The sequence below is a fragment of the Dipodomys spectabilis genome, unplaced genomic scaffold (assembly GCF_019054845.1).
Source record: "Dipodomys spectabilis isolate Male_0828 unplaced genomic scaffold, ASM1905484v1 ptg000297l, whole genome shotgun sequence".
In the NCBI taxonomy this organism is placed as follows: domain Eukaryota; kingdom Metazoa; phylum Chordata; class Mammalia; order Rodentia; family Heteromyidae; genus Dipodomys; species Dipodomys spectabilis.
This window is the reverse complement of record NW_024870974.1, coordinates 16,113,678-16,132,642: the sequence shown is the minus strand read 5'-3', so window position 1 is coordinate 16,132,642 and position 18,965 is coordinate 16,113,678. Positions and strand designations below refer to the sequence as shown.

Here is an 18,965-nt window from a genome sequence, read left to right as displayed (position 1 = left end):
CCAATGTCTTTTTTTTTTTTTTTTTTTGGTAAGTTGTGGGGCTTGAACTTGGCCTGAGGACTATCCCTCAGCTCTAAACTCAAGGCAAGCACTCTACCACTTGAACCACAGCACCACTTCTGGTTTTCTGGTGGTTTATTTGAGATAACAGTGTCATGGACTTTCCTGCATGGGCTGGCTTTGAACTGTGATCTTCAGATCTGAGCTTCCTGAGTAACTTAGGGTTAGAGGCATGAGCCATCGGTGCCTGGCTTTGATCTTTTTTTTTTTTTTTTTTTTTTTAAATGGTGCTCAGAATCGAACCTAGGACCTTATGGTAGAGCAAATGCTCTACCAGTGAACTATATACCCAGCCCCTGGGTTTTTGAGAAAGGGTCTTGCTAGGCAGCCCAAGCTGGCCTCAAACTTGTGATCCTCCTGTCTCAGTATCATGAGTGCTGAGATTACAGGTACATTCTGTAACCGCTCCCAGCTCTTTGATCTTTTCTTAGCGCATATTAATTGTGGAAAAATACTGGACTGCCTGATGACATTTCATCCATGAATGTAACAGGCTTTGATCCTACCTCATTCTTTCTCTTGTCTTCTCTTCTGCTCTCTCCCTCTTTCCTAACAGTCCCCCTCCTACTTTCAAGTCTTTTTAAAATCTAGATACCACATGTGAGAGAGAGTATGCTATTATTTGTCCTCATCCAGCTTATTATGCTTAAAATGACAGGCTCTAATTCCATTTATTTTTCTGCAAATGGTATCATTTTAACTTTATAGCTAAATAAAACTCTACTGTGTATATATACCACATTTTCTTTGTCAATCTTTTTAAAATCTGAAATAATCTCCCAGCTGTTTTTGTGTCTTCCTAGACACTTTTTTTTAAGATGCTAGGAAGAAGTACTACATTAAGTGCTATCTGTGTGTACTGCTGATGGCATCACCTGGAGGCACACACTGCAGGTTGTTACATAGTGATATGTTAATCACCTGATGAAGGTGGTAGCCTCCCCCCCCTCGCACGCTCTCTCTCTCTCTCTCTCTCTCTCTCTCTCTCTCTCTCTCGCCTGCCAGTACTAGGGCTTGACTCAGGGTCTTTGGGTCTTGCTTGGCTTTTTCACTCAAGGTTGGTACTCTACCACTTGAGCCACACCTTCTGGCTTTTTTCTGGTTAACTGAAGATAAATGGCTCAGATTTTTCTGCCCAGGCTGGCTTCAAACCAGGATCCTCAGATCTCAGCCTTCTCAGTAGCTAGGATTACAGTTGTGAGCCACCCAGTACCTGGCTTGCTTTCCCTTATTTTTTAAATAGAGTCTCAGGCTTTTTGCTTAGGTTAGCCTTAGATCTTGATCCTCCTACCTATTCCTCCCTCCTAGCTGAGATTATAGACATGCCCACTCATTTACAGCAAATTTTGTAAGGATAGGGCCTCACTAATTATTGCCCTGCCTGGCTTCAAACTACCATGTTCCCCTCATTATCTGCCTCTCAAGTATCTGGGATGATAAATACAAATCAATAAGCCTGACCTCATATATATATAGGCACAACTCTATCAGTTGATACTTTCTTGCTTTCTATCTCAGCTAGGAGCTCAGACTCATCTAGTACTTTCTTCTACCCTAGACCTGTAGTCAGCTATTCCTCCAGGTGGCAGGGTTCCTCTTACTAGGGCAGAGCATTTATGAGGAACAACTCTGCTGGTGTCGTCTGTGTGCTACTCTCTAAAGCCAGCTCTCACATCTGTCCCCAAAGCAACAAGATCAAAGCAAATCTCTTTGGAAGGAGGTGGGGACAATCACAAATTCTTCATTGTGGTGAATTTATGATGATCTAAATCTTCAAGATTTTTAAAAATGTGTCAAGTTACATTTCCCCCACTTTTTTCTGTTGTCTACTGTTTCAGTATAAGAATGTACATTGAATACTGAATTTTATCAATGTATTATCTTTCACCCTTCCAACTTCCTGTCGCCCATACTTCTACATGCTCTAAATGCACTCTCACTTCTGCTTCTCTCTTTTTCTTATATAAGAAAAAAAAAATCCATCTTAGCCAGCTGCTGGTGGCTCACTCCTATAATCCTAGCTACTCGGAAGGCTAAGATCTGAGGATTGCTATTTCAAGTTAGCCCAGGCAGGACAATCCATGAGACTCTTATGTTCAGTTAACCACTAAAAAGCTATGGCTCAAGTGGTAGAGTGCTAGCCTTGAGTAAAAAAGCTAAGGCACAGTGCCCAGGCTCCAAGTTCAAGTCCCATGAGTAGCACGTGTACATGCACGCATGCATGTGCATGCACACACACACACACACACACACACACACACACACACACACACAAATCAGGTGTAAAAACTGTTTTATGGGTTTGGAGGCATGGCTCAGTTGGTAGAATGCTAGCCAATGAACGAAAACTTCAAGTACTGAGTTCAAGTCACAGTATCTAACCCCCCCAAAAGAAGAAACAACCCAGCTTTTTTGTGATTATGATAGTAAAAACATTTATATGTGTGCCAAAACTCAAGACTATATACAAAAGAGTAAACTTTAGTATACGTACATTATACCTGGGGGGAAAAAAGTCAAAATTCTAAATACCCTGCTGTTTTCTTCTCTCACATGAGGTCTTACTTATTTTGATTTGCAATTTCTGCAAAGTGCATTTCTAGTCTAAATAATAGATTTTTCAGAAATTTTATGTATTTCTTCATTGAAGGCAACACATTCTAGGGTTTGATTCCCTTAAAAAGCATTAGGGTTTGGACTTTTCAGACTAGTCAACATAATGAATGCATTCTTCACAGCTTATCAATTCCCACAACATAAAATGCAAAATCAAAGTGATGGAATCTAGAATAAGGAGGAATTCAGGGCTGGGAAGGTGGCTCAGTGGTAGAGCGCTTGCCTTGCATGCATGAGGCCCTGGATTCAATTCCTCAGCACCACATAAGAAAAAAGAAAAAAAAAAAGCTGGAAGTGGTGCTGTGGCTCAAGTGGTAGAGCGCTAGCCTTGAGCTGAAGAGCTGAGGGACAGCGCCCAGGCCCAGAGTTCAGGCCCCATGACCAACAAAAAAAAAAAAGAAAGAAAGAAAGAAAGAAAAAAGAACTTAAAATAATCTATTTGGATATGCATAATATATAGACGTATATATATTATGCAACATTGTAGCGAGTTAGTTAATAGAAGGCAAGTTAATTTTTTTGCTTTTGTTTCATTCTGTGTATTTTTCACAATGAAATATTAGTTTTATAATTAGGCAAGTAGCACTATTAATATTTAATACTTAATTATGTAATAAAACACTTAAATATCATACTTAAAAAATACTTAAAAAAAACCAAAACAGTGGTTCACAAGGACAGGAGGAAAATAAGGGACCAAAGGAAGGAGATGAGAAGAAAATAATATTATGAAAACATGATCTATCACTGATAGGAATTTTCAAAGTAAAACATCTTCCAGAGTTGGGAATCTTGCAGATTTATTCAGGAAATTAAAAATATTTTCCTTGTGAAGCTTCTCTGAATGTCCCAGAAGATTTCAACCTAACAGTAAACTCTAACATGGATCTGGTTGTACTTCCAGACAGTATTTGTCCAAATGAGGAATTTTATACCAGATTATGAAATACTATAAATTCATACCTTGAAGAACGATGCTCTGGTTTATTTCGTTCGTTGCGATCTGTCAAGAGAGAAGATAGTTACACGTCAAAATGTGCTTTAGGAACTATGGAAAAGTTTTTTTTTTCTTTCATGTTTTAAAAATTGATTTAAAATCGATGTATAGAGCTACATAAGTGCCCAGGCCCTGAGTTCAAGCCCCAGGAATGGCAAAAACAAAACAAAACAAAAAAACCCAATACATTTCCTTTTGAACAATGTCACCCCTTCCCTCAATCCCTCCCAGTTTTTCCCTCCCCAAAAGAAGTTCTACAATGCCAGCTATCAAACCATTAGTGTTCTCCAGGGCTGTTCAAGGTAGTGGGTATGCCCTACAGCCCTCTTCCTCAGGGGTGAGAGCATTTGCTGGACAGGGAGGTACAGGCACACAACAAAGATCAGGCAGAAAGACTTCCCATGCTTTGTTAAAACTGTCTACTGGGAAAAATGTATCCTTATATGTATTATTTTGTTTTAAGAGAGCTCCACTGTGTTAAACACTTTGCTAAAACCAAAACACATTTAGCTAAAGAAAGAAAATAAAGAAATTGAAGAGCCACAGATTTCTTAGCTCAAAAAAAGTCATTCCATGAATCATGGTTGGCAGAAGCTTCTAAGAGAATAGTGAGGGGGAGAAATGAGCAATGGTCTACATCTGCAAATACACTAGAGTATGGCCTCCTCCTTAACTCTTCAGTGCCTAGAATAATCCAGAAGCCACATTTCAATGTTTCACCAATGGTAAAGTATAATGTACTTCTTGGTTGTCCCAAGTGGGGAGGAAGGAGCTCTAGTGGTTAAGAGACCAGAGATAGAGACTAAAGGTCCTACGATGCACAAAAAGAATTTTCTAGAACAAAGTGCCAAGAGTGCCAAGGTTGAGAAATCCAACTACAGGATAACAATCAAGAGCAGAGCTGTCTCAAGTATGCAAGGAATCCTCTGGCTGCAAATGAAAGTACATGGCACCAATCTGAAGACTATCACATACAAGGGAACCACCAAATCCCTGAGTAGCCATTTTTCAAATGGGAGGCACACTTTTCCCCAGTAGATGCTTAAAAATAGAAAATAAATGAAACTGAAAAAACCTCAGTGTTAGGGAAAATTTAACAACAGAAAGCAGTATATAAACCATAATGCAGTCTTATATGATTACTTTAAAAAATTTTATGAATCTCTTTAAACAATTAACATATTTAAACAAAAAAGAACATTAAGAAATTGTAACATGTCTAAGATGAAGGCATTAGTGGAAGGGAGCAGACAAATGGGGAGATAAATGGGAGGGGAGATAAATACAGATAAAACACTCCATATACATGTGTGAAATGGAACAAAGAGATTTGATGAGACTAGTTTGGGAAATGGTGTGTGTGTGGAAATGGTAAAAGGGTCATTATGATCAAGACTATACACACAAATAAAATTGTTAAAATGCAACTAGTTGATGTCAAATAAAAAGAGGAAAAGAGCCAGGTACCAGTGGCTCACGCCTATAATCCTCGCTACTCAGGAGGCTGAGATTTCAGTTAGAAACCAGCCTTGGCAAGAAGTCCATAAGACTCTAGTCTGTAATTAAGGACCAAAAAAGCCAGAAGTGATAGAGTGCTAGTCTTATGCAAAAAGCTCAGGGATAGTGGCCAGACCTTGAGTTCAAGAATTGGGACAGTGCAAGCATGTGCATGGGCGCACACACACAAACACAAACACACACAAACACACATACACACACACACACACAGAGAAAAGGAATAAGAAAAATAAAATCCTATGAATAGCATCAAAATACAGTTTCCTAAAGTATTTACTCGAATGCTAACAAGATAGAATTAAACACAAAACAAAGACAAAGCAGGAATTTTTTTTCCTCTGTAATCTCTAGAAAACTTTAGAACTTCCAAAGAGAAATATGCAGGAAGGAACAGGTTTTCACACTTAAATGGATGCACAAGACCTTATGAACGAGTTAAATTTTTAAAAAAATGAATGAGTTTGGAAGCCAAAGAACACACTAAAACATGGATTTCTGAAAGATTAACAAGTAAATAGATTCACAATGCAACACATTTATATTGTCCAAAGACACAGAGCTAATGTTTCAGGCTCTAATTTCAACACCTGATATAATGTTACTAGACCTTATAAAACTTTTGTCTTAATTTAACTTGGTCTCACCCTTTCCTTACATAAAAATACCATGGTTTTTACTTGTTGAGTGTAAAATACCTAGTAATAAGAGGAGGAAGGTATTTTAATCATTAAAAAAAATCGTTTCTCTGTGGCTTTTAATCTACTAGCTTTGCGAAGGAAAAAAAAAAAGAAGCAGCAGCAGCAAGGAACTGGGTAGAAATCAATTTAGCCTCTAATCACAAAGCAGAATCTCTTACCTGTGGCTAAAGATGAACTAAAACTGCCCAGAACATCATTTGCTGCGCTGTGTCCCTGTTTCGTAGTTTATTTAGGCCTGTATTCGAGTTCCCTCACTCAGCTTCCCGTTGCTCCACACAGGAGGAGGGAGACACAGAGTCAGGATGTGATTGATGCTGGTAAACAAGCTCCGCATCCAGCTTTCGCACTGATTGGCTGATGGGCTCTGACCAGCCAGCACAGCTGGAAGGGGTCCACCAGGAAGTCAGTGGCTCTCTGCACTCTCTCCTTGGTTCAAACAGAAAATTCTACAGTCATTTTGATACTTTCTGTTCTAAGAAAATAAAAGTGCCTTTCCACAGTTTTACCCTACTGTACTAGTAAGCAAAATCTTATAAAAATAACTTGATTAACTGAGGATATTGAAGCATTTCCCTGTAAACTCAGACTTAGTGTTATGTGGTGGATTCCTAACTAAATATGATTGTGTGGTGTTTATAACCGTTACCCCAGAAACCCACAGAGTGGATGCTTTGTGGGTAAGGATAAATTATCCATTAAGATATTCCCTATCCTCCAGCTCTTGACAACGGGAAACAAATGAAAACACATGTTCTCAGCATGACCTTTTCCTCAAAGCATACAAATAATGGGCCTCACATTTTGATGTAGCGCCACCTTTCAATTTGAGGGTCTAGGGTGAGTGGATGCGTGTATGTCTGGTATGTCTGTGTGGTGTGAATCTGCATGTCTCATGCTTTAAAAAAGGTACTCATCACAGAGATGCTATATTTTTCTTGTATTCATGATAGCTAACAATGTTGTAGAATTGTCAAGAAATACAAACATTAGTGGAAATGCAAAAATTCTGGCAAAAAATAGTAAGTACGATTATTTTGGTTCCAATGCTGACATTAACAGAACACATCACTGAGACCACATTTGGGCTGTGTCTTGCCAACGACAGCAAAACATTTGGATGAAATCCCTTAAGAACAATGAGAACATATCGATGACAAACATGGAAATTTCATCTTGGCTTACACAAGTGCTGGGAGGGTAGAGATTTTATTTACTGCAAATCAAATGCTTTTTAGTGGTTAGTATGTCTAATTTTTAAATAATTAGAGAAGAATATATTAGTAGAGACTCTTTGAACTTTTGCATATTTAGAAATCACGAGTTACTGTCTCAAAGGTTCTGGGAAAAAACAAGAAAGTTTTTTTTTTCTTTTAAAATAATTTATATAGTCCTAGAGGCTCATGCCTCTAGTCCTAGCTACTCAGGAGACTGAGATCCAAGGATCACGGTTCAAAGTCAGCCTGAGCAGAAAAGTTCACAAGACTTCTCTCCAATTAACCATCCCCCAAAAAAGCCAGAAGTAGAGCTGTGGCTCAAGTGGTAGAGTGTCAGTTCTGAACATAAAAGCTCAGAGACAGCACCCAGGCCCTGAGTTCAAACCCTAGGACTGGCACACAGGCACAGGCACAGGCACACGCACACGCACACACACACACACACACACACACACACACACACACACACAAGTAATTTCTATGAAAAACATTTTTAGGAAAATTTTTAATAGAAATATAAAAAAAGAATTTTTAACTGGAAGAATGGTAATGCATGCCTTTAATTTCAGCACTTGGAAGCTGAAGCAGGAAGTTCATGACTTTGAGGCCAGCCTAGACCATATAGCAAGACTGTCTCAAAAAAAAAAAAGGTTATTAAAAGTAAAATGCCTTAACTTTAAAATTTATCTGCCAAATGCTGCACATCAAGAATGAAATCCAGGGCTGGAAAGGTGGCTCAGTGGTAGAGCGCTTGCCTTGCATGCCTGAGGCTTTGGGTTCAATTCCTCAGCACCACATAAGCAAAAAGAAAAAACCCGGAAGTGGCGCTGTGACTCAAGTAGTAGAGTGCTAGCCTTGAGCTGAAGAGCTGAGGGACAGTGCCCAGGCCCAGAGTTCAGGCCCCACGACCGGACCCAAAAAAAAAAAAGAATGAAGTCCAGGGACCCACCACTCTGGGCATTAGGGCTGAGGTCACTCAAAGGCCAACAGTGCATTCTTACAAGCCAGGCTGGACATCCCAGATGGACAGACAACTAATGTGTAGTTCTACCATACCTAACACACCTGTGTATACACAGACATCTTCTTGCCAATGCCACTCAGCCAGGCCATTTCCTAACTGAGGAAGTGGAAGAATGCTGAGCTGCTGGGAAGGATGTCCGTGGCTGTGTGAGATTAAATATTGTGGGGAGATTAGGGATGGCAGTTGGGGAACCCACAGTACAAGACAGGGACTGGAAGTAGTAGGGAGCTTCCAGAGGTTCAAGATTTTCTCTCCATTTTCACTTCAGATTCTGGAGCTTAGGTGTTATACCACATATGCAAAAATGGGCTCTGCTCTGGTAAAGGCAGCTTAATAAACATGGTGCACAGATCTGGAATCTGGCCTGAAATCATTCTGGCCGAATCTAACACCATCAAATACCTTGAAATGGAGATAACACAAATGCGAATGTCATCTTGTGCTCTGATGAAAACTAAGAAGAACGTCCAACTTGGAACCTATCAGAAGCTTTGAAGACCACTCAGGGGAAGACAAAATCAAACCTCACTGGGTAGGGTCTGACTGACTTTGCTAACTGAAGTCAGAGTTAGGTCTACAATTGTGCTTTGCAATTAGGGGAAGACTCAGTCTCCATGGATGAATATATGCAGATACACTCATCATAGAGCAGGACACAGTGTAAGGAAAGCATTTATATACCTCACAGCAGAATACCAAACCCTCTCTGTCATCTGTGAAGAGATTCTACATGGATTGGAAGCTCTCTAGCATTATTAAGTATTACTGTCAAGGTCCAGGTTTGAGAATATGTAAATATATTGTTGTTGCTGTTTTGTTTTGTTTTTTAAATAGACTCACTATGTTGCTCAAGGTTGGTCTCTCTTCTCTGCCTCAGCTTCCTTAGTACCTGGGCCTATAGAAGTGTACTGCCATGCCTGGCTTATTATCTCTTCTTTCAAAAACATGGACCAATTCTACCTAAATACTTTGTATCTTTCCTTTGAGATTAACTAAAGACTTCACAAAGTGAAGGAATCAGTCACCTGGCAAGTAAAGAAAGACATTTTTTGCTGGTGATAGAATACATATAAAACAGTGGTCCTGTAAGTTTTCAATGGAGCTGAAAAAATTCCTGTTGCTTTGATAAATATCATAGCCACACAGAGCATCACATGTTACTCACATGTTTGTGATGTTGCTGATATAAACATTGCTACCAGTTGTATAATTATAGGACATGTAATTATGTTCAGCATACAATACTACTTGACAAAAATAATAAAAAGGACTTACTAGTTTATGTATTTACTGTACTATTTTGAGGGAGGAGCATACTAGGGATTGAACTCTGGGCCTCCTGCTAGGCTAGACAAATGCTCTACCACTGTTAAGTTCTTGTTTTTGAGAAGCAATCGCTGGTAACTCTGCCCAGAAGAGATGGAATTGTGGATGTGTGCCACCATAACTAGCCCACTTCTTACCATTATTTTAGAATGTATTCCTTCTACTGATGAAGAATGTTTACTGTAAATCAGTATGTCATGTTACACTGGCAGCAGCCATGTGTATTTGCACCTCTAGACTGTGCTAAGAGGTGTCTGAGAGACTGGTCTATACCATTTGGGGCTGTGTAAGTTATTCTGATGTGTACATAACCTGAGGCCACTCAGTGATACATTTCTCATAGATAGTCTATCCCCATCCTTGGGTGATCCAACAATGTCATTACCTTTTTACTTATGATAAGAAGATTAAATAAAACAATAAATCCATCTATTATATGATAAATACCAAGGCTCATGAGTCTTTTTTTTTTTTTTTTTGGGTCCGGTCATGGGGCCTGAACTCTGGGCCTGGGTGCTGTCCCTCAGTTCTTCAGTTCAAGGCTAGTGCTCTACCACTTGAGCCACAGTGCCACTTCAGGCTTTTTTCTTTTTGCTTATGTGGTGCTGAAGAATCGAACCCAGGGCCTCATGCATGCAAGGCAAGCGCTCTACCACTGAGCCACCTTCCCAGCCCATGAGTCTTACTTTTTGACTCTTTTAACAGCAAAACAGTAAACACATTATTATATGATATGATATGATATTCTGATCTTCTGAGTATTACTTTGGTGACTCTTTTAATAGATAGTAAAACTAGAGCCTGGCAAGGTGGTTTGCACCTGTAATCCCAACTACCAGTAGTTGGAGATAAAAGGATTGTAGTTTGAGGCCAGCCTGGGCAAAAGTTAGTGAGACTCTGTTTTCAAAATCAAGCCCAGCATGGTGGTACATGTAATCCTCCTACTTCAGTCTCTTTTGTAGCTGGAACTATAGTCATGCATCACTAAGCCTGGCTTATTCTTACTATTTTTAGTATCTGGCTTAAGAGATATATTCTACATGAAACTGACCATATTTCTTCAGTATTCTTTGTTCAATATCCTATTGCTCACTGCTAATTTTTTTTTAAATAGGAACTTGAACTTGTAATCCTTTTGTCTTTACCTCCTGAGTGTTGGGATTATAGCTATATGTTACTGTGTCTAACTCCTACAGCTGTTTAACAAATTATCACAAAGTTAATGGTCTAACACAATATAAATGTATCTTCTTACAGCTCCAGAAGCTAGATTTCAAAGTGCTTCTCACTGGGCTAAAATTAAGATGCCCTCAAGGCTGTATTACTATTAGAGGCATCAGGAAAGAATTCATTTTCTTGCTTTTATCATCTTCAAATCACCTGCATTCTTTGACTTGTGGATCCTTCCTTCAAGAGTGAAAAAGTGACCTTGGTTTCCTCTACTACCACATTTTTATTTTTTCATGTTGGTCCTAAGGCTTAAACTCAGGGCCTACGCATGCCCTGAGCTTTTGTAATCAAGGCTAGCACTTACCACTTGAGCCACAGTTCCACTTCTGGCTTTTTTTTGGGGGGGGGGGGGTGGCAGTCGGCCATGGGGCTTGAACTCTGGGCCTGGGCACTGTCCCTCAGCAATTCAGCTCAAAGCTAGCACTCTACCACTTGAGACATAGTGCCACTTCTGGTTTTCTGGTGGTTTATTGGATATGAGTCTCATGGACTTTCCTGCCCAGGCTGGCTTTGAACCTAATCCTCAGATCTCAGCCTGAGTAGCTAGTATTACAGGAGTGAACACCTTCTTCTACCTTCTTCTTTTAAGGACTGTGATTACAGTTAGTTATATTGGGTCTAAGAGATAATACAGTACAATATCTTTACATGAATGTCAGCTGATTACAGAAACCTTAATTCTCCTTTGCCCTATAATTTAGTGACCTATTTGTTGGTTTTCAGGATTAGGATGTGGATCCTAGTGTGTGTATGAGAGGGGAGGGTATTATTCTGCTTGGAACATCTTCTCAGAATGATTATACTTCCTGTATCATTCACTAGACACTTCACCCAGGGCACTGTGTACTGCAAGCTTTCAGCAAATGTCTGTTCCTTTTATTTAATCAGTGTCTCTGATGAAAGCATGGACATGTCTTAGATCCTGTTTCAGGCAGCTTTGTAAGTGTCTGTAGATAATGGTGACATCCAATGCCCTCCTGTTTTCTTTTCTGCCCTGCATCATTTATGTTGTAGCTGGCTTATTAATGTGTCTGACATTGCTGAAAAATATCTTCTTAAGAATTCCAATTTACTTTTTACAAACATAATAGTAACTTAAGAGTCATCTTTGTCCTAAAACAATCCACACTGGGTCTGTTCTTCTCTCACAAAGTAGCCTTTGCAAAACCAAAACATGCATAGGAGAAAAAAAAAATACATTACACATAAATTGGAAGGGAAACTATCTGGTGACAGGCTGCTACCTCCTTTTGATAATTCTTCTTTAAAATGTTGCAACTGAACCATTTTGATTGTTGACTGAGTATTGAGCCAGGCTTTTTATGATTGAGTTTTTTTACTGCATTTTCAGAGATGCAAAATGAGAGTCACCACTGCACTGCCCTTTGTTACCCAAGGTAATCCTGGCTGAGGGTATAAAGAAGATGGGCATTTCATCTTGGGCTCTTGGGAAGCAATGTGGGAAGAGAGGAAAAACAGAGGCTGGCTTAGTAATTGATGACATCAATCTTCCTCGTGTCAAACCTCAAGCTTTCTTTTTTTTTTTGGGTCCGGTTGTGGGGCCTGAACTCTGAGCCTGGGCGCTGTCCCTCAGCTCTTCAGCTCAAGGCTACTGCTCTACCACTTGAGCCTCAGCGCCACTTCCGGCTTTTTTCTTTTTGCTTACATGGTGCTGAGGAATCGAACCCAGGGCCTCATGCGTGCAAGCGCTCTACCACTGAGCCACCTTCCCAGCCCCAAACCTCAATCTTTCTAATGATTCTCTTACCTCAATAACTACTTTCATGTTCCTCCACCCCCGCCACACACACCCCATTTTGATGGCAATCATGGTGCTTGAACTCAAGGCCTGAGTGCTGTTGCTGAGCATTTTTGCTCAAGGCTAGTGTTGTACCACTTGCACCACAGTTCTACTTTTGGCTTTTCTGGTGGTTAACTGGAGATATGAGTCTCACAGATGTTCCTGCCTGTGCTGGCTTTGAATTGCAATCCTCAGATCTCAGCTCATACTTTATTTTGTTGCATCTTACTTTTCAGCAAGCAAAACATGATTTAAGATGTTTGAATAAAAAAAAAGGTTTGAATTAAATATAAATCTTTCCTCCCCTGTTGCATAATTTAAAATATTAGGTCCAAATTCAAATATGAGGCTATTCCTAAGCATTTTGCTTAAGGAGTCAATAACAATAAATTTTACATGGAATAAGATGTCCTAGGGAGGAAAAAAATCCAGTAATCTGAGAAAGGGGCCTAGTCTCAGGATTACTTTCAATGCTTTCCAAATTGTAACATCCTCTTGTGACAGTCACAAAGCTTACTAGCATCTTCACAGCTCTGAGAAATCCTGCAGTTAAAAAAATAACTTTGTTTAATATGGCACTTCCCAAACAAATTTGAAGATGTAACAGACTCACTGAACCTCCTTTCCAATTCAAGCAGATCACACCTGATCTTTCAAGAACATAGAGAATGTGCCCTTTCTTTAGTCTATTGATTTGACATTATTTAGGTTAATCTGTGCATCTTGAATTACAGGTTCTACAAACAGGGTGAGCACTGATGACTCAATGTGCCCAAGTGTTTCCTACCAAGCTCTAGCTCACAATGAGGAAGCAATAAATATTTCTTTATGACTATCAGGTAGACTTCAAAAGAGGAAACTCTAGGTCAGGCAAGTGTTGCTCTGAGTTTTTCCTTCACTCCGGATTTATTGCTTTAATGTCCTTAGAACAACACTTAACCTCTGCAGGCCTCGTTATCCACATCTGTAAAGAGGTATCCTCTCTTCAAATTGAATGAGGACTAAGTAAACAAATTGTTGAGTTAACTATGCTAAGAGCTTAATACATGTTTACTGTTAGATACACAGAATTGTCTAAAAAGTTGATTCCCCTTTGTCCAGTATTAATTTTCTAGTCTGTAGAAAATGGTCAAGAAGAATGTACTTATAAATAACTTCCAAGCCTTCCCTTATGAAATGGTTCCAATCTCTTTCTCTTTTTCTTTCCCAATCCTTTTGAACCAATAGCTACCATGAAAAATTAATAAATCTGATTTCATTTTCCCATTGTAGTCTCTGCAAAAACGATAAACACATTCAAGGAGAAAGTAAAAGGAAGAACTAAAAAATAGACACAATTCCTTCAGGATGAATCACATTGCACATCTCTTCATCCTCTGAGGCTCTCAGCACCCTTTCCCAGGCCACATTCACCCCATGGGTAGTAAGCCTTCACTGTCTTCTTTCTACTTATATATTTGTATATGTCTGCTGGTATTGTGGCTTATACTTAGAGCTTGCCCTTACGCTTTTTGCTCAAGGCTGGTACTTGTGAACCCACAGCTCCACTTCCAACTCTTTGCTGGTTAACTGAGTTTCACAGACTTTCCTGCCCAGGCTGATTTAGAACCGCAATCTTCAGATCTCAGCCTCCTGAGTAGCTAGGATTACAGGTGTGAGCTACTGTTGTCTGGCTACCCCCGACTTCTACATATAGGAATTCATTCTTTTTGTTTTGTTTTATAGTAATAAGACTTGAACTCAGCCACCAGTGCCCAGCTTACACATTTATTAGTGTATATTAAGTGTACAAAAAAATAGGCCTGCTTACTTATGTAAATAATGTATTTTGGTCTTACAGTCACATTTTAAGTCTCCAGAACCACCCAATGGATCTCCAGGCTAGGATTAATGAGGGACAAAGAGTGAATAATACAGATTAAATGTAAATATTTTATTTTGTTATAAAATTACTAAAACCTCCCACTGTTTTCAGGATGATAGACATTTGTAAGAATTCAGAAAACAAAAAGTTAAATTGTTAGCTGGGAGTTGGTGGCTCATGCCTGTAATCTTAACTATTCAGCAAGCTGAGATCTAAGTATTGTGATTTAATGTCAGCTCAGGCAAGAAAATCTGTGAAATTCTTATCTACAATTGATCACCAAAAAGCCAGAAGTGGAAGTATGACTCAAATGGTAGAGTACCAGCCTATAACAGGAAAAACTAGGAGAGAGCATTAGGCTCTGAGTTCAAGCCCCACTATCAGCACAAAAACAAAAACAATAAAATTTTAAATTGTTATATCAGATGCAAAAGGATGATGACTAATATTTCTAAGCTACATGCTGCTTTTTCAGCTGTTGAGGTAAAAATGAACATTTTATAAACAGTAAAAGACTTACTATGTTTTCCATTGGTTCTAATTATTATACAGCTCTTATAAAGTTTTCCCTTCGTATTTGCTGATCTGCAAAGTAAACTCATATTAGAAACCACTGTAGCTGAGATTCCATCTTTGGAAAGGCCAGAAACACCAGAGGCCCACAGTCCTCTGAGCCCCAGGGACCTAGCCTGGTACCAGGGCTGTTGACGCTATAAATCTTTCCCACTTGGGTCTTTGAGTTTTTATCCACAGTGAGGCAGTCTCGATCACGAATTTAGAGCAATAAAAAAACATTTTTCTTTTAATGAAGGAAAGGTAAAGTCATATCCGAGCCTGGCCAAACTACTTGGCCTAGGGATCAGGAAGGTATTCTCTGTGCAACACATCTCTTGCTGCAGATTCAAGACTCCTGTCCTTCCACCCTCCTTATTAACTTCCATCCACACAACCATCTTTAGCAGACAGAATACCCAACTGTTTCATTGTACTCTTTGCTGTCATGAATGCCCAAAGTAAGTTCTCAAGCCTCCCAGAGTTGTTAAGTTTAAAGAGATACTGGAGATATCTACCATTTAGCCTTAAAGTATTTGATTTCTTCTCATGGGCAGAAATAATGCCTCTCCTTCATCCAGCCACTGCTTAGCACCAATCATCAGCTTAGCACACTTTATGTCTGGAAGCTCCTGTTAATCTATACTGCTTAAGACAGTGCCTTTAGGGAAGTGGAGCTGGGCTCAAGTGGTAGACGCCAGTCTTGAGTGAAAAAGCCAAGGGTCAGTGCCCAGCCCAGATTTCAAGCCACAGTCCCAGCACGCACGCACACACGCACACACACACACACACACACACACACACTATAATATAATATTATATATATATATATATATATATATAATGCCTGACACCTTACACAGCAGATACCACATAAGCTTCTGTTGTTGAATATATGGCACTGAGCCTGCAAATTAGAAATAAACTGAGCTAAAAATTAGCCTCTGTGTTATTTGTTCATTTTTGTTTCTTTTGTGGAATAGGAGTGATGTTACTAATTCACAAAGAAGGGAGAGCACATTATCTCACAAAGCCGTTGAATAATTTTGATTTGGAAGGAAATAATTTGGAAGTAAGAATTCAGTGTTGCAGAATTAGCAAAAAATTTGTTTTTCATTATCATTTTTATTGCATCTATCACATTTTTTGATTTATCCCAAAGACAGAGAATGCTTCATAAGGGTTTCACTTTTTGGCTCTCAGGTCACAGAAAACCATCGGAACCAATTCAGAAACTGGGTAAACAACAATGACAGCTGTTACCACTGTTCCCTCCCTTGAGGCCTTTTGAATATAGTTCCACTTAATCTTAATCATGGGACTATGAAGTCCCATGGTCTGGGTTTTTGTCATATTTATTTGATGACAAAGCAAAGGCTCAGAGAAGTTACTTTAAATAAAGAGAAAATATGGACATTTGAGCCTACATCTGAACCACTACAAAGTCCCCACTTCTGGGAGGTTTCACTTGACGAATGCACCAGGAGAAACATATCAAAACTTATCAGATGGCATGTTGTATAGAGACTAAATCCAGCGTCCAAGGTTTTCATTAGTGCCATAAACCACCCCCTCTCATAAGTTCCTAAGATACAGAAGCTTTGACTTGGGCATCTATGGCCAGGTGTCTGAGTCAGGACAGCTGCTCCCGTTGACTCCCTATCCTGTCATTATCAACAATCTTAGGTTACTAGCATTGAATTCATGAGCAGAGCATACATCCAGGGGCATGAAGAGAGGGAGGTGGTAGTTTAATGATAGTAATTCATCATAAAATCAACAGATGTAAGACAGGCTTGAATTCTGCTGAATTCCTATATTCTTAGGAGTCAAGTAACTAGAGAAAAATATGTATCTAGGACACCAAGTTGAGTATTTCTGATTTTTTTTTCTTACACAATTAAGTATAGTTTGGTGGCAATGTAAAGTCTACCCTCACAAAAGATAGTTAAAATACACAAACATTAGATGGGAGCTCAGCTACAGGCAAAGATGTGTCATCTAAATGACTTCTAGAGACCTTAGGTGTGTTGGTCATTAGCATCATAGAAAATTTTCACACTCAGACACAAGGAGAAATGTTAAAACATGTTTGTTTGAAATTGGTCCTGGATGAACTCCATGCATCATAGGCGAGTAAAAAATAGGTCTGAGAACAGATCTGCCATTTGGTCAGAGGACACTTCAGCAACGCAGAGATGAAACAGGGGAGCTCTTCCATTCTGTCAGAAACCAGAGTAAGGTGGTAAAAGCTTCTTTCCCACAGAGCCCAGGATGAAACAATTGCAGTTACAGGTTGAGTTAGATCGGCATTAGCTTTGGCCACCCTCTGTCTCTGCTTGCTCAAATATAGGTATCCTTGATCTATCCCAGGTCTGCTCAACAGAAAAAAGAATCAAAGATAGTCTGAATGTCTTTAAGCACAATAGATTAGGAATATAGATAGACTGTAAAACAATCTACTTTCAACAAAAACTCATAGTCCATGTTGAGACACAAGAGCAAATTTTTTTTTTATTCATTATATTTTTTGTTGGTCGTGGGCCTTGAACTCTGGGCCTGGGTGCTGTCCCTCAGCTCTTCAGCTCAAGGCTGGCACTCTACCACTTGAGCTACAGTGCCACTTCCGGTTTTCTGGTGGTTTATTGGAGATAAGAGTTTCACCGAGGGGCTGGGAAGGTGGCTCAGTGGTAGAGCGCTTGCCTTGCATGCATGAGGTCCTGGGTTCGATTCCTCAGCACCACGTGAGCAGAAAAAAAAAGCCGGAAGTGGTGCTATGGCTCAAGTGGTAGAGCGCTAGCCTTGAGCTGAAGAGCTGAGGGACAGCGCCCAGGCCCAGAGTTCAGGCCCCACGACTGGACCCCCTCCCCACCCCACCCCCCCAAAAAAAGAGTTTTACAGAGTTTCCTGCCCGGGCTGGCTTTTAACTGCAATCCTCAGATCTCAAGACTCCTGAGTAGCTAGGATTATAGGCCAGAGACACCGGTGCCCGGGCGCAAATTATTTTTTTTTGCAGTACTGATACTTGAACTTTGGGCCATGTGCTTTCTAAGTAAATGCTCTACCATTCAAGCCATACTCTTAGCCAATTTTGTTTTAGTTATTTTTTAAGAGTCTCACTTTTTTGTGTGTGTGTGCTGGCCCTGGGGCTTGAACTCAAGGACTTCCTGCTGTCGCTGTGCTTTTGTGCTCAAGGCTAGCACTCTACTACATGAGCCATAGCTCCACAGCTTCTGGGTGCTGAACTGGACATAGCAGAGTCTCATGGACTTTCCTGCCCATGCCCAGACTGGCTTCAAACTGAGATCCTCAGATCTCAAGGCTTCAAACTGAGATCCTTAGATCTCAGTTTCCTAAGTAGCTAGAATTACAGGCACAAGCCACTGATACCTGGAGAGTTCTCACATTTTTGCTTAGGGCCAGCCTTGGACTATGATCCTCCTACTTCTTCATCTTTCTATAGGTTTCTAGATATTGCTGGGGTTTAAACTCCAGGTTAGTACTCTACCACTTGAGCCAAGCCATCTTAAGCCTTTCAGTTAGCTTTTTGGTTTGTTTTGTGTAGATACAAGGGCTTTAACTCTGGGTTTCATGCTTTCATTAGGTTTTATTTCTATCACAGATGGTACTCTACCACTCAACCCATGCCTTCACTTCTGGCTTTTTTCTGGTCATAAGAGTATGGTTAATTTGCCTAGGCTGGCCTTGAACCACAATCATTCTATCTCCACATCCTCTGTACCTTTCATTATAGTATATACTATCATTCCAAACCCAAGAGCAAAAAATTTTTGATGCATATTTACACTACCAAAAGGACAGACGAGTGGTAACATTACTGACTGGTGTAAGAATTGTGAATGTTGAATACAAAAACATTTGCATAAATTTCCAGACTTTTTCCAAATAATACCAGCAACAAAATCTATGTATGTCCTGATCACATCTTTACAGTAAGAGCTAATTCCATGTTTCACTAAAGTTATATCCATCACTTGTACTGGTATATCTGTCTTGTAACAAATTTTTAAAAAATCCCTGTATCACTTGACATTCTGATCACTT

The 18,965-nt window shown here is 39.7% G+C and overlaps 1 protein-coding gene across 2 annotated transcripts in view; it reads right to left on the bottom strand.

Annotated features, from left to right (window-relative positions):
• The window catches only part of Sh3d19 (SH3 domain containing 19), a 122,203-nt gene that overhangs the window by 66,842 nt on the left and 36,396 nt on the right, over positions 1–18,965 (bottom strand). For both annotated transcript variants that reach the window (XM_042701762.1, XM_042701761.1), the window contains one exon: positions 3,640–3,679. In XM_042701762.1, the coding sequence (XP_042557696.1) occupies positions 3,640–3,679 (40 nt within the window). Of the gene's footprint in view, positions 1–3,639; positions 3,680–18,965 lie in introns of those variants that run through there.